The sequence below is a fragment of the Erpetoichthys calabaricus genome, chromosome 3 (assembly GCF_900747795.2).
Source record: "Erpetoichthys calabaricus chromosome 3, fErpCal1.3, whole genome shotgun sequence".
NCBI classification, from domain to species: domain Eukaryota; kingdom Metazoa; phylum Chordata; class Cladistia; order Polypteriformes; family Polypteridae; genus Erpetoichthys; species Erpetoichthys calabaricus.
Genome location: NC_041396.2, coordinates 307675926 through 307690397, shown reverse-complemented (window position 1 = coordinate 307690397; position 14472 = coordinate 307675926). Strand labels below are relative to the sequence as shown.

Genomic DNA, 14472 nt, shown 5'->3' with positions numbered 1-14472 from the left:
GAGAGCTTTTTTTGCACTTTTAATGTTAAATTAGAACGTCTCGGCCCATAGAAAAGCTACGCGTGCCAAGTTAGTGGATCTGTTGGGGTCTTTTTTTTTTTTTTTTTTTATACAAAACCATATTAAAAATCCTCTACAAATATTATACACAAAAGAGCAAACGGCGGGCACGCTGCCCCGCGCAAAGTCCACTTGTAAAATTGCATAATGGGAGGCGTCCAGAAGGCTCCTAAGGCGTCGGGCGTTTCCCTGGCATGGCGGGCAACCTGAGTGGCAAAGCCAAAGCTCATCTGAGCAGCTTCCTGCGGCGGCTCTTGATGGGCAGCTCCTGCGGGATCAAAGGGGCAGGGTCAGCGCTTGTACCCACCCGGCACGCTGCCCGCCTCCCTCCCAGGCCTAAGACTCACGGGATTGTGGGGGTCCTGCTCGGGCCAGCTGTCGTTGAGGTGCCCCCGGCTCCGGCTGCTCAGCTTGTGCTGCCTGAAGACAAACGGACAAAAGAGATGGCGGTCAGTGGTGCCTTCCTGGCGCGGACCATCACAGCACTTGCAGTAAGTGGACTGGGGTGGGCACAAGGGTGGGCCCCTCACTTACAGGAGTCTGGGGTCACAGCCAAGCCTCTGCTTCCTCTTCCGGCCCCTCTTTGGGGTCTCTGGCTGGATGACATCGACCTGTACGTGAGACAAGAACACACGTTTGATGCCAATGTAGGTGGGCAGTGCCCACACCGGTGACGCTGGGCTGCGACGGGCACCCTCACCTTCATCTCTGGTGACTGCTGCAGGAAGGCGCCCTCCTCCTGGGGCTGCGCGCCGCCCAAACCATCCACTCCAGTGACCCCTTCTTCCTGGCCGAGTCGGCCCAGCTTGGCTTCCTCGGGGGTAGCCGCCCGTGTGGCCGCATCAAAGCGAGGTGGCGTCCCGCTGCCATCTGTTAGCTTGGGCGTGCCGCGGGCCGGGGAATGGGCAGCCTCGATGCCGATCCTCGTCAGGTCCTGGTTACGGACGCTACAGGCCCTCCGGGGGCTGTAAGATGGCGGTCCGCTTTGGCCGGCGGCGTCCCCTTGGAAAGGCGGGGCTAAGGCACTGGGGGCGGCGAGGGGGGGCTCTGCCAGACCGACCACGTCCAGACCTCTCTTGTCGGCCGTCTGCAACAGGGAGCCGTACATGGCATCCATCAGGCCACCGTAGGAGTCCAGGGACTTGGGGGGTGGCACAGAGGGCTGCTGGTCCTCCTCCGGGGTGCCCACGGTCTCGGCCCCACCCACCGGGAGCAGTGGCACAGCTGGTAAAAGGGGCAGAGGTGGGAGGCTGCCACCACTTAGGGTCACAAGGTCACCTGCAGGAAGAGGAGAACAGTCAGCACGGCCAGCCCCCCGGTCCACTGATGGCACCACACTGCCCAGTGAACACAGATTACCCAGGAGGCTGCCACCCAGGAGCGAGGGCAGCAAGTGCGGGGTCAGGGTGCCCGGCTTGGTGGATGCTGGCGTGTTGGCAGGAAGCAGGGCATCAGACTCGGAGCCGGAGAAGCCAACCTGCGGAGGGCGACAAGAGGAATGTTTACTTGTGCAAACTGGGTGCCCGCCAGCGGACCCTCGGGGTGGCACTTACCTGCGCATCAGCTGTCGCCACCAGCGGGGGCAGCAGGGCAGGGAACAGCAGGGACTGCAGGCTCTGGAGGGTCCCGTCGTCGGGGGTGGCCTTGTCCGGCAGCGCCTGCAGGAAGTCCAAGCTGAGCCCTCCGAGGGGCAAGAGGGAGGCGGTCAGCAGGGCTTGGGCGGGCTGCTTGTCCGAGAGCTCCGTGGAGGGCAGCACCACGTTGGGAAGACCCCAGAGCCCAACGGGGACATCCGCCTGACTGGCCAGCAGGGACGGCAGCAGGTTGACTTGGGGTGCCGCCGGCTCAGCGATGAAGGAAGTGCTAAGGACGGGGGGCAACCCGGCGCCGGCCAGCAGCTGAAGCAGCGGCTCCTGGCTCACCAGCGGGAAGGCGTCTGCCAGGGGCAGCGGGCACAGAAGCCCCCCCGAGGATGGTGAAAGAAGGCCGCAGTTCGAAGTGCCTGTGAAAGGTGAAGGAAAAAAATAAATCAGCATCGGGTCACCCGGGCAGACTGCGGGCCTCAGCGGTCACCCTACCTGTCACGGTGCTGCCGCCCGATAGGCTGGCAGTGGGGCCCACCATTGGCTTGAGATTCCCTGAGGTCTGCACAGGAGTGGACAAGGAGGAGGGCAGCTGCCCCAGCACGGCCAACAGCTGGCCATTGAGATCCTGCAGAGCGGTGCCATCGACTGCAAGGCTGGAACAGGGGGTGGCATCTGGCATGGCGGCCAAAGGAGAGCCAATGTGCAGATTGATGGCCGGAAAGGCTGGTGAAGAAGTGGAAAAACTGCCCGCCGACGTCTGCGTGCCAAGGAGCTGAAGTAAGGCGGACAGCGGTTGTGCCGTGGGGGGCACGGGAGTCCGGCTCTGGACCGTGTCCGGCGGCTCGTTCTGGCGGGGCAGGGCACCTTCCGTGGGCTCCGCCCCCGAGGCCAGCAGGTAGTTGGGCAGCTCGTCGGCCACGTCCAGCAGCAGAGGTGGGCAGTGCTTGCGCGGCTTCCTGGCCTGCCGTTCAGGAGATTCGTGCGAGGTGCAGATGCCCGGGGGCTGGCCGGCCCCTCCGTTGTGTAAAGTGCTTGTGACGGCCGAAGTGCCCCCCTTCTGGCCCGCCGACTGAGCCTTGGCGGCGGCCGACAGAAGGCTGCTGGCCGGGAACGAGTGGTGCTGTCCGAGGGGGGCGGCTGCCGCCGGCTGCAGGATGGTCTCCAGCCAGGTCTTGGGCCACTTGATGGACAGGCCCCCGGGGGGACAGGAGTCGGCCAAAGTGGAGGTGGGCTGGCATCGTTGAGGTAAAACATCCAAGGCGACCCCTGGGGCCTTCAGTCTCGCTGGCAAACTCCCTGGAGTGGTGGGCATGGAGGGCAGCTGGCCTTCTCCGACTTGAGCTTGGGGCAGACAGGCAGCTATGGAGGGGTCACCGCCCGGGCAGCAGGCCTTCAGACTCCGCGAGGAGGAGGAGTTGGAAGCACTGAGGCCGGGCCTGCTCAGGAGGTCCTTCTCCTTGACGCCCCCCAGAGGGGCCGGTGGCACGTCTAGCACCTGGCCGGACGCCTCCATGCTCTTGCGCAGCGTAGCCATGGCGATGACTTTTCGCCGGTGGTTGCACAGTTTGGTCATGTCCTCTTCGGCCTTGACGTCCTCGGAGCTACGCAACCTCACCACCGCCTCGGGGTCGAAGTTGAACACCTAAACGAGAGACGCAAAGTCAGAGCAGGGGACGGGACCCCGCGAGGACCAACGACGACCCACCAACATACCTTGTGCACTAGCAGGGGGCACTCCAGGCCACACTTACAAGTGCCATCGGTCAGCAGATACGTGGTCACCTCCTCCACGGAGCATAGGACTCGGCTGCTGGGGCTGCAAGGAAGAAGAGAGAATAGAAGTGGGGGTCTTCCGGCGCACGGACACGTAAAGAAGCCAGCCCGTCCGGTGAAGAGTACCTGATGTAGACCACGACGCCCGTGTCTGCCACTCGCTGCCAACCCACTGGAACCTGGACCACCGGTGGGTCGCCATCTGGGTCTCCTGTGACACTCTCATTGCCTCCGGTCATTTTCTGCTCACGACTTTCCTGGTGGGAGAAGATCAAATGGTCAAAGGGGGGCACAGGGTGGCTGTGGTGGGTGCGGTGGGCTGGCCGGGCACGGGTACCTTCTCATTTTTACAAAACGTGGAGCTGCAGCGTCCACTCACTGGCCTGATCAGTGTGCATGGCTCGGCCCCGACGTCCAGCGAGCACTCAGCTGATGCGTGTCCGGTGCCTCACTGCATCACAACCTGAAATGCCACAAGGCGGCACACCATTAAGACAGCCGGGCACCCACCACCTACCCACTCCGGGAGGCGGACGGCGGCTGGACGGGCGCAGTTGTCTGCACTGACATGACGTGAGGAGGAGAAAGGTCGAAGGTCAACTCGCCTGGCAGCTCAACGGCGGCCGATCCGACTTCACTGTCTGTACGGCGACGGCAGCGACAGCGGCCAGATGGCACCGGTCAACTGCTTCTTCGCATCGTCCGTCTCCGCTGCCCCCGCAGGCCACAATGACCACCCATCTCGCTCGCCGCCGGCTGCCCCCGGCCCCCGCTGACCACACGCTCCCCGCCCACATGCACTCCAGCGGCCCGCCGACCAGCACAGCTGCCACCCGCCCGCCCGCCCGCTGCCTTCCCGTCCGTATCTGGCGAAAGGGGAAAAAAAAAAAAAAAACAAAGAGCAATAAAGAGGGTCTCACCGCTCCGGCGCATCGCGGCGACTCCCGGCGGAAGGTGCGCTCCACCCGGGGTCCCCGTCGGCTACGTGTCCACCCGGCCCGGCTGCGCCCATACACCGCCCGTCCTGGCTGCGATTCGGCGGCTCCGAGCGGCTCCGATCTCGGCTTCAGCGAGCAGCTTCTCCTCGGGATCCGGTGCCAACAAAAATCATGGAGTTTCCCAGCGAGCATGCGCACTCGACCAGGGACAGCCCTGGGAATTCCGATCCCAGCATGCCGCGCGCACGGAGAGGTTGGCTAAGGAGGGGGCGGGGAGGGCGTTCGCTGCGAGCGCTAAATTAGGCAAGCGAGAGAGACACAGGCTGGGGGGCGGGGGCGTCGAATACCTGAGGCAGGAGGGGCCAACGGGGGCCAAGAGCGACGGGAGTGGCGCAGGGACAAAAGCGGGGGGCTTGTGCACCTTAAGGACCAATTCGAACCCGCGTGCTGTTTGAACTGTACTGAGAAGACCCGGTGAAAGGCGCCATATACACACATTCAAGCATCCAGCTATCTATTATATCGTGCCTTTCACATCCGTCTGTCATTTATAGCGTCTTTCACTCTATCTATCTATCATATAGTGCCTTTCATATCTATCTATCTATCTATCTATCTATCTATCTATCTATCTATCTATCTATCTATCTATCTATCTATCTAGCTGTTATGTAGTGCCTATGCCTGTCACAGCGATCTATGTATAGATGTATTATATAGTGCCTTTCACATCTATCGATATCTATTATATTGTCCCTTTCTTACCCATCTTTTATACAGTGCCTTGCACATCCATTTATCTCTCATTTATAATGTGTCTTTCACACCTGTCTGTCTGTCTATTATACATATATGTCTATAATTTATAGTGCCTTTCACATCTCTCTATTAATAATATACTTCCTTTCTTATGTCATTTTTTGTGCCTTTCACATCTGTTTATATATTATATAGTGCCTTTCACCTCTATCTGTTAATTACATAGTGCATTTCTTGTCTATTTTGTAGTCCCCTTTTCATCTATCAATCTATTATATAGTGTCGTTCCTATCTATTTATAATTTATAGTGCCTTTTATGTCTATCTCTTTATCTATTATATAGTGCCACTCACATCAATCTATGTACATAATTATTATATAGTGCCTTTCCAATTAATCTATCTATTATACAGTGCCTTTCACTTCTATTTATCTATCTCTCTATTATATAGTGCCTTTCATCTGTCTATCTATCTATTATAATAATAATTCTAATCCGAGAGCAGCACTTGTGGACCGTGGGCTCTGCACAGACTGAGGGGCATTTGGCCACAGGAGCAGGTGACATGACTGGCAGACACAAGCCGTCCCTCATGTAGTTATTCTGACAGTGCAGGTGCTGAAGGTCTTCTTCTTTGGTGATGCCCCACTTGTGCAGCCATCTTGTTTTTGGGGGGCTTGTCTCCTTAAGTTTTCTCTTCCTAGTCCATTGGACTGAAGTCAGGTGACTGCCTTGGCCATTCCAGAAGGCTCCATTTCTCCTGTGTGGCCCCAGCAGTGTGTCTGGCTCCTTATGTTGTGTGTCACATGAAGTGGTGTCCACTGACTTTGGGGTCTTTATTGTCACTCGAGCAGATCAGATGTTTCTCCACACCTCACAATTCACTGTGGCGCCAGCAGTCACATCATCAATGAGGAGAACTGAGCCAGTCAGGACCTGTCCCAACCAAGCCAGAACACCCTGATGAGGTGGTCTCCTGTGGATCCTGGTCACTTCCTTCTCGTCTCCACTCTTTGCAAAGACCCCTCAGTGAAAGTCAGCAGTGTGCACTTTAGTCACAACGTCAGAACTGTTAGATTTGTCATTTTAAAGTGTGATAGATAGACAGATAGAGTGAAAGGCACTATATGATAGATAGATATATAGATGTGAAAGGCACTATATAATAGATAGACAGATAGATGTGAAAGGCGCTATATGATAAATAGATAGATATATATAGATAGATAGATGTGAAAGGCACTATATAATAGATAGATAGATGTGAAAGGCATTATATAATAGATAGACAGATAGATGTGAAAGGTGCTATATGATAGATAGATAGATATATAGATAGATATATAGATGTGAAAGGCACTATATAATAGATAGACAGATAGATGTGAAAGGCGCTATATGATAAATAGATAGATATATATAGATAGATAGATGTGAAAGGCACTATATAATAGATAGATAGATGTGAAAGGCGCTATATGATAGATAGATATATAGATAGATGTGAAAGGCACTATATAATAGATAGATGTGAAAGGCGCTATATAATAGACAGATAGATGTGAAAGGTGCTATATGATAGGTAGATGTGAAAGGCACTATATAATAGATAGATAGGAAAGGCACTATATAATAGATAGATAGATGTGAAAGGCGCTATATGATAGATAGATGTGAAAGGCACTATATAATAGATAGATAGATGTGAAAGGCGCTATATGATAGATGTGAAAGGCACTATATAATAGATACATAGATAGATAGATGTGAAAGGCGCTATATAATAGATAGATGTGAAAGGCGCTATATGATAGATAGATGTGAAAGGCGCTATATAATAGATAGATATATAGATAGATGTGAAAGGCACTATATAATAGATAGATAGATGTGAAAGGCGCTATATGATAGATAGATGTGAAAGGCACTATATAATAGATAGATAGATGTGAAAGGCGCTATATGATAGATGTGAAAGGCACTATATAATAGATACATAGATAGATGTGAAAGGCACTATATAATAGATAGATGTGAAAGGCGCTATATGATAGATAGATAGATATAGATGTGAAAGGCACTATAAAATAGATAGATGTGAAAGGCGCTATATGATAGATAGATAGATGTGAAAGGCACTATATAATAGATAAATAGATGTGAAAGGCGCTATATGATAGATAGATGTGAAAGGCGCTATATAATAGATAGATAGACAGATGTGAAAGGCACTATATAATAGATAGATAGATGTTGTGGAGGATTGCCGGCTTTCCAGTCCGGCCCTCATCCCCAGGCCGCTAGGAGGAGCCCTCCGGACAGCATATTGGTGCCCCGAGTTCCAGCAGGGCCTCATGGACTTTGTAGTTTCTATACACAGCCCTGCTGGATACCTTGGGGGCCGCCAGGAGTCGCTGTGAAGGGGCTAGTGGACTCTTGTATGCCCTATAACCCGGGAATGCATGTCAGTCACGTGACTCGAGGAAGTGACGTGCTCCCGGGATGAAGAGGAGGACTGTTTGCCCTGACCCGGAAGGAAATGGACTTGTGGGTTTGGTTTGGAACCACTTCTGGGTCGGGGGCTATAAAAGGACTATGGGTAAGCCCAGACACTGAGCTGAGCTGGGAGGTAGGAGGGCGAAGTGTCTGGGAGTGGAGGATTGTGTTTGTTGGAAGTCTTTATTGTGTTTATGAGTGTGGGGAGGAGAGTGCTTTGTGCACGTTATAATAACAAAATAAATAGTAGTTGTACTTTTACCTCGTGTCAAGAGTGGTACCTGAGTGTTCGAGAGGTGGACGAACGCGTCATCTGTTACAATGTGAAAGGCGCTATATGATAGATAGATAAATAAATATATAGATAGATGTGAAAGGCACTATATAATAGATAGATGTGAAAGGCACTATATGATAGATAGATGTGAAAGGCACTATATAAAAGAAAGATAGATGTGAAAGGCACTATATAAAATATAGATAGATGTGAAAGGCAGTATATAAAAGATAGATAGATAGATAGATGTGAAAGGCACTATATAGACAGATGTACTCACACACACACCAGAATGAATTAAAAGAAAGAAAATGTCTGGAAGTCCTCAGTGTGTTATTTTGTCAGAGTGGATGTGCAGCGTTGTTCTTAACTGCACTCCGTTTTGTCTTCATTCTCTCCTCCTCAATGACCTCCAGGGGGTCCCTGCCCTTTTAATTGGCCTGTTGATTCGGTGGTCTGCTCTTGATTTGACGTCACCAGCCCAGCACACCACGCTGGCCATCACAGAGTTGTAGAAGATGTGAAGGATGTCACTACTCACGTTAAAAGAACACAGCCTCCTAAGGGTGAAGAACCTGCTCTGCCCTCTGTTCTACAGTCAGTCAGTGTTATGAGGCCAGTCCAGCCTGTGGACCCCCAAGTACTTGTAGGTGTGGATGACCTCTACATCCCTTCCCTGAAGGGTGACCAGACATGGAGGCTCTTTGGTGCGGTGAAAGCTATGACGAGTTCTTTGGTTTTGCTGATGCTGACACACAGACGATTCTCCGAGCTCTCTTTTTTCTCTCAGAATAACCAGAAGCTTCCATTGAGAAGGTCAGAACATCACCGCTTCATCATCCAGAAGTGGGAAGAGCCGTTGTTTAAAAAATTACTTACAGAAATATGTCCTGCTGATCCGCCATTGTCTTGACCTCAGCAGGCAGTCAACAGTAAAAGAATACACAGAAGAAAAAAAGAAAACAAACAAAGTGTCACAAGTACCCTGGGAAAGGCAAGTCAGAAAACTCCAAAGAACACGTTGAGGGGCTTTGTGGTACTGCGGGTCTGTGGCTCAGAATAAAAGGCCAGTTTTAAATAATTAATCAGCGCACTCGTGAATTAAAGAGGGGGCGTGGCCAGAGTGGTCCTCAGACTCAACGTGCTGCGGGCGAATCCTCGCTTAAGTGCACTGGTGAGGAGTCGTCTGCATCCGTAAATGATGATGGGCGCTGCTGATTGCCACACCTGAGCCACATCCACATTATATATAGTAGGAGCACGAGTACGGAGGGGGGAGTGAAAAAACAAGAAAGAGAATGGAGGTGAGGAGGAGGAGAAGAAGAAGGGAGGAGGAGGAGAAGAAGATGAAGAAGGAGAAGAAGAAGGGAGGAAGAGGAGAAGAAGAAGATGGAGGGGGAGGAGAATAAGAACAAGGGAGGAGAAGAAGAAGATGAAGGGATGAGGAGGAGGAGAAGAAGAAGAAGGAGGGAGGAGGAGGAGAAGAAGATGAAGGAATAGAAGAAGGGATGATGAGAAGAAGGAGGGAGGAGAAGGAGGGAGGAGGAGAAGAAGAAGAAGGGAGGAGGAGGAGAAGAAGATGAAGGAGAAGAAGGGATGATGAGAAGAAGGAGGGAGGAGGAGAAGAAGAAGGAGGGGGAGGAGGAGAAGAAGGGAGGAGGAGGAGAAAAAGATGAAGAAGTGAGGAGGTGGGAGGAGGAGAATAAGAAGAAGGGAGGAGGAGAAGAAGAAGAAGGGATGAGGAGAAGATGAAGGAGAAGAAGAAGGGAGGAGGAGGAGGAGAAGAAGGATGGAGAACAAGAAAAAGGGAGAAGATGACGGAATGAGGAGGAGGAGGGGAAGAATAAGAAGGGAGGAGAACAAGAAGAAGGAGGGAGGAGGAGGAGAACAAGAAGAAGGGAGGAGGAGGAGAAGAAGAGTACGAAGAAGAAGGCTTCAAGAAGCCAAGAGGTGGTGTGCGAGTGAGCGAGCGAGGAGTCGGAAGCTCGTGAGGATGAAGCCCCAACGTGAGCCCCCCAGGTCGCTGGGGAGCCCGAGTGTCGGTGTGGATCAGCCAAACGAAGCAGCAGAAGGTGGAGAAGGTCAGCTGCAGGTGGGGCAACTCCCTGGTGCAGGGTCCGGATGGGAGAAGCCCACAGAAGGGGGTCTTGTTTTTAAAGGACTGCTGGCTTTTAATGGATTTCACCCTGCACTGCCTCCCCCCGTATTTAATGGATGATTTCTTTCTCTATTGACTTTTTTTTTTTTAATAAAAGGCCTCGTTGGGATGTCGTCATCGTCCGGCTCATCCGGTGACATTACCGACGGCTCACAAAAGTGAAGCTGAACCCGCATTGCCATCCAGCCTGTCTGCCTTCGGAGCACTTGGGCGCAGCGCGTCCTCAAAAACTTGCCTCCTGATTTGGGTCTGCCCACACCTCGTGGACTCACGTGAGAGTGGTCTCTGACGGACACGGGGAGCTCCCACCGGGATGTCACTCAAACAGCGAGATGATCAAGTCCGCTGTACGTCAGCAGGCCGGTGCTCATCACCCCCCACTGTGAAGCACCTCTGGACCAAGTGACGTCTTTTTGTGTCCTTCGGTCCTTTCCAAGTTCAAATAATTCACTTTACAAATACTGCGTCTCTTCTCTAAATGCAGTTTTATTTTTGTTGCAGTTGTCACCCATCAAAAACGAGAGAGCGGCTCCATTGGCAGACTGGGATGTGACACCCACCGGTGGGCCTCGGCGGTCTTCACTCCAGCTACTGCTCTGGAAAGCATCCTGATGACTAGAGACCACTGGCACTGACGTCTCACACCATGAAGACCCTTGAGAGGCTGGTACTGGACTGTAGGAGTCCCCTTGTGGTAGATCACCTGCAGTCTGCAAATCAGACAAACACTGGAGTGGAGGACCCAATCATCTGTCTGTTCCTCAAGGCTGGCCACGCTGTGAGGACTCTGTTGTTTGATTTCTTCAGCACCTTCAATACCATCCAGCCATCCCTATTTAGGGGTCCGCATGTGGATGAGCCAGTGGGGTCCTGATGGTGGACTGTGTGAGCAACATTGGAGCCCCACAAGGGACAGACCTGTCACCTTCAAACTGTGAGGATTCTGATGTTTGATTTCACCAGTGCCTTCGATGCCATCCAGCCATCCCTGTTAAGGGGTCCGCAGGTGGATGAGCCTGTGGGGTCCTGATGATGGACTATCTGTCATGCAGACCACCATCTGTGAGACTCAGGGACTGTGTGAGTCACCCTGACTCTGTCCACATCTGACTATCAGTACAACAGCAGGTCAGGTCACCTGTAGGATGTCTCAGATGATTCTGCACTTATGGGTGGGTGGGTGGGGGGGGGGGCATTGATAAGGGGGGGATGAGACAAAGGAGGGGAGTTAGGGGGAGAACTTTGAGAATGGTCTACAAGCCAACTTCAGCAAAACCAAAGAGCTGATGAGTGACCTTCACAGTGCCAAGCAGCCTGTCATGCCAGGCCCTCATGAACGTCTCTCTCTCTTTTAGACATCTTGCTCTGCTGGCCCGGCTTGGAAAAATGACAGAAACAAAAACAAGAATCCACCCCATTGTAAAATGAAGCGTCTCACAGACCCGCTAAAGAGGAGGACAGTGACAGTAAGAAGGGTCCCACGTGGTCAAGCAGGGCTCGGCCAACACCTTCTCGATTTCTGTGAGGTTCAAACTTCCAGCACTTGGATGGGTGACCACCTTGGAGAAGCTTGAGGTTGCTGTGCTGGTAGAGGTGTTGGTGCAGCCAGCAGGTGGCGCCAATCCTGTGCTCTGTGCGAGGATCCCAGTGCCAGCAGTGATGGGGACAGCGTGCTCTAAAAATGGCACTGCCCTTCAGATGAGACATAAAACCATAAAAGACCCCCCTGGGCAGCTGGATGTCCAGGCTGAATTGCCCACCACAGCCTGATCATTAAGACCACCTAATCACCGCCTGTTTCTGATTGGCTCTCTCTATTACCCCTTCACCACTCACGTGTGGCGAGTGTCCTGGCACAAAATGGCTGCCGTTGTATCATCCAGGTGGGTGCTGCACATTTGTGGCTCCCTCCTTAATGAAGATCTCGGAGTAGCGCTATATAAATGTACAGAATTAATAATTATTATTATTATCCATCCATTTTCCAACCCGCTGAATCTGAACACAGGGTCACGGGGGTCTGCTGGAGCCAATTCCAGCCAACACAGGGCACAAGGTAGGAAACAATCTTTACATTGTGGGCTCCCTGTGAGACCTGCTGACAAGCCCAGTGTCCCTTTAGGGACAATAAAAGGAAAGATTCAAAGTTGTCCCACACCCACACCCGGTCACGTGGGTACAACACATGTAGCAAAATGAAGAGCCCACCTGCACCAGGACTGGGCAAACACTCGGTAGAATAAAGACGAAGAAAAGGGGTACAAAGATGAACTAAATTAAGGTAAGTGAAGGGTAAGGGTGACATCAAGTGACATCTGAACCAGTCAATGGCACAAAGCCGAGTTCAGCCTCCTGGTGCCCCTCTGTCTTTGCCAGTGCAGCCACTTGCCTGACTTCAGCAGGCTGAACAGTCTGATGCCAGGTGGGCAGAGTCTGTGATGATTCTAGCTGCCCTGGTCCTACAGCGCCCGGTGTGTATGTAGATGCCCTGCACAGAGGGCAGTGCCAGCCTTACAATGTGGGGCCACTCTCTGCAGGGTTTTGTGACCCCCCACACCATGATGTGCAGCTGAATTTTTAAAGAACATCCATCGTTTCTGTTGGGAGTTATAAAGTGGGACACAACAGACCTGGGGGGCTCCAACCAGTGTCCCAGTCAGAGAATCAGGGTCCCCTCAAACGGACCTCCTTGCTTCATTTCTTCTTCTTAAGTTTACATTCATAGGACATTCAGAACAAAGCTGATGTCCTGAAGCGATTATTCAAGAGATATTCCCACCCACTGCCAATTGAGGGGACACCATGGTGACGCCATCAATGAGTCCTACCACATCAACTGCAATGGCCAGTGACAAGTCCACCTGTGACCATCAGTGTGACCACTGAGGGAGCGACACACAGGAAACACTGTGGGACCACTAGGAGTCGGTCTTCGAGTTCTTAAGGCCTGTGCTGACCAGCTCTGTGGTGTCCGCTGTCACCTGGTCACTCTGTCCCTAAGGCTTCAGAAAGTGTCACTACTGGAGAAGACACCCTGATTTGTAAGGTGGGTGATTCTTCTCCTCAAGACTACAGACCACTGGCACTGATGTCTCACATCATGAAGACCCCTGAGAGGCTGGTCTTGGACTATGTGGTAGACCACCTGGACCCCCTGCAGTTTGCCTATCGGACAAATCATCGGTCCACTCCACAAAGCTGGCCACACTGTGAGGATTCTGATGTTTGATTTCTCTGCCGCCTTCAATGCCATCCAGCCAGCCCTGTTAAGGAGTCAACTCAGAGATGTGCAGGTGGGTGAGCCTGTGGGGTCCTGATGATGGACTATCTGTGGGGCAGACCACCATCTGTGAGACTGTGTGAGCAACACAAGGGACAGGCCTGTCAGCTTTACTCTGTACACCTCTGACTATCAATATACCAGCAGGTCAGGTCACCTGTAGGAATCCTCAGATGATTCTGCACTTATGGGGGGTGCTGATAAGGGGGGGACGAGGGAGAGTAGAGGAGTCAGGGGGAGAACTTTGAGAATGGTCAACAAAAACCAACTGAACTGGTCATTGACTTTCACCTCCCCAAAGAGTCTCCATGTCTGCTCACTATTCAGGGAGCCGACGTAGAGGTGGTCCACACCTACAAGTACTTGGGGGTCCACATCAACGACAGGTTGGACTGGTCTCATGGAGAAGATACGGCAGAGCAGGCTTTTTTGTTTTTTTCTGAGGAGGCTGCGTTCCTATAATGTGATTAGTGACAACACTTCAAGACAGGACCACCAAATCAACAGGCTGATTAAAAGGGCAGGCTCAGTTATGGGACACACTCGGGACCCCCTGGAGAGAATGAAGACAGAACTGAGTGCCGTTATGAACAACGCTGCACATCTCCTCTGTGACACAACAACACTGAGGACTTCCAGACAACAAATCACTCAGCACAAGTGGGTCAGGGGGTCCTAACACGAACACACCTGTATAGCGCCTCACGGGGGCGGGGGGCTGGCAAGTCACAAGTTTTCTCTCTTTTTAAAGATTTCTTCCTTCTCAGTCATTCTGGTGTGAGTTCAGAGCGCTTCTTTATGTAACTATACTACTCAAAAAAATGAAAGGACCCCTCTGTAATCTGAGTATCGCATCAAGTCAATGACACTTCTGGGGTATTGATCTGGTGGTCAGTTAAGCAGCAGAGGGGCTTGGTCATCAGTTTCAGCTGCTTTGGTGCATAGGGGGGCAACAATGAGAGACCCCCAGAACAGGAATGAATGGGTTAACAGGTGGAAGGAGGCCACTGACATTTTTCCCTCCTCATCTGTTTTGTCACTCGATTTGCATTTGGCTACGGTCAGTGTCACTACTGGTAGCAGGAGGCCATACCTACAGAGCTGGCACAAGTAGGATGGCACATCAATACCATGTGACATTGC

The 14472-nt window shown here is 52.2% G+C and overlaps 1 protein-coding gene across 2 annotated transcripts; it reads right to left on the bottom strand.

The window, feature by feature from the left end:
• mbd6 (methyl-CpG binding domain protein 6) lies at nucleotides 1-4580 on the bottom strand. 2 transcript variants are annotated; one of them, XM_051925395.1, is made up of 11 exons: nucleotides 4340-4488; nucleotides 3757-3882; nucleotides 3546-3676; nucleotides 3360-3462; nucleotides 2139-3288; nucleotides 1614-2062; nucleotides 1420-1537; nucleotides 761-1338; nucleotides 595-671; nucleotides 408-480; nucleotides 1-328 (listed from the first exon to the last, which is right to left on the bottom strand). In XM_051925395.1, the coding sequence occupies exons 3-11, from the start codon at nucleotides 3656-3658 to the stop codon at nucleotides 287-289; spliced, it is 2703 nt and encodes a 900-aa protein (XP_051781355.1). In that variant the 5' UTR covers nucleotides 3659-3676; nucleotides 3757-3882; nucleotides 4340-4488; the 3' UTR covers nucleotides 1-286. The 2 variants fall into 2 exon arrangements, with proteins under 2 accessions (XP_051781355.1, XP_028648381.1); XM_028792548.2 differs by lacking the exon at nucleotides 3757-3882 and having other exon boundaries at nucleotides 4340-4580.
• Between the last annotated feature and the right edge of the window lie 9892 nt (nucleotides 4581-14472).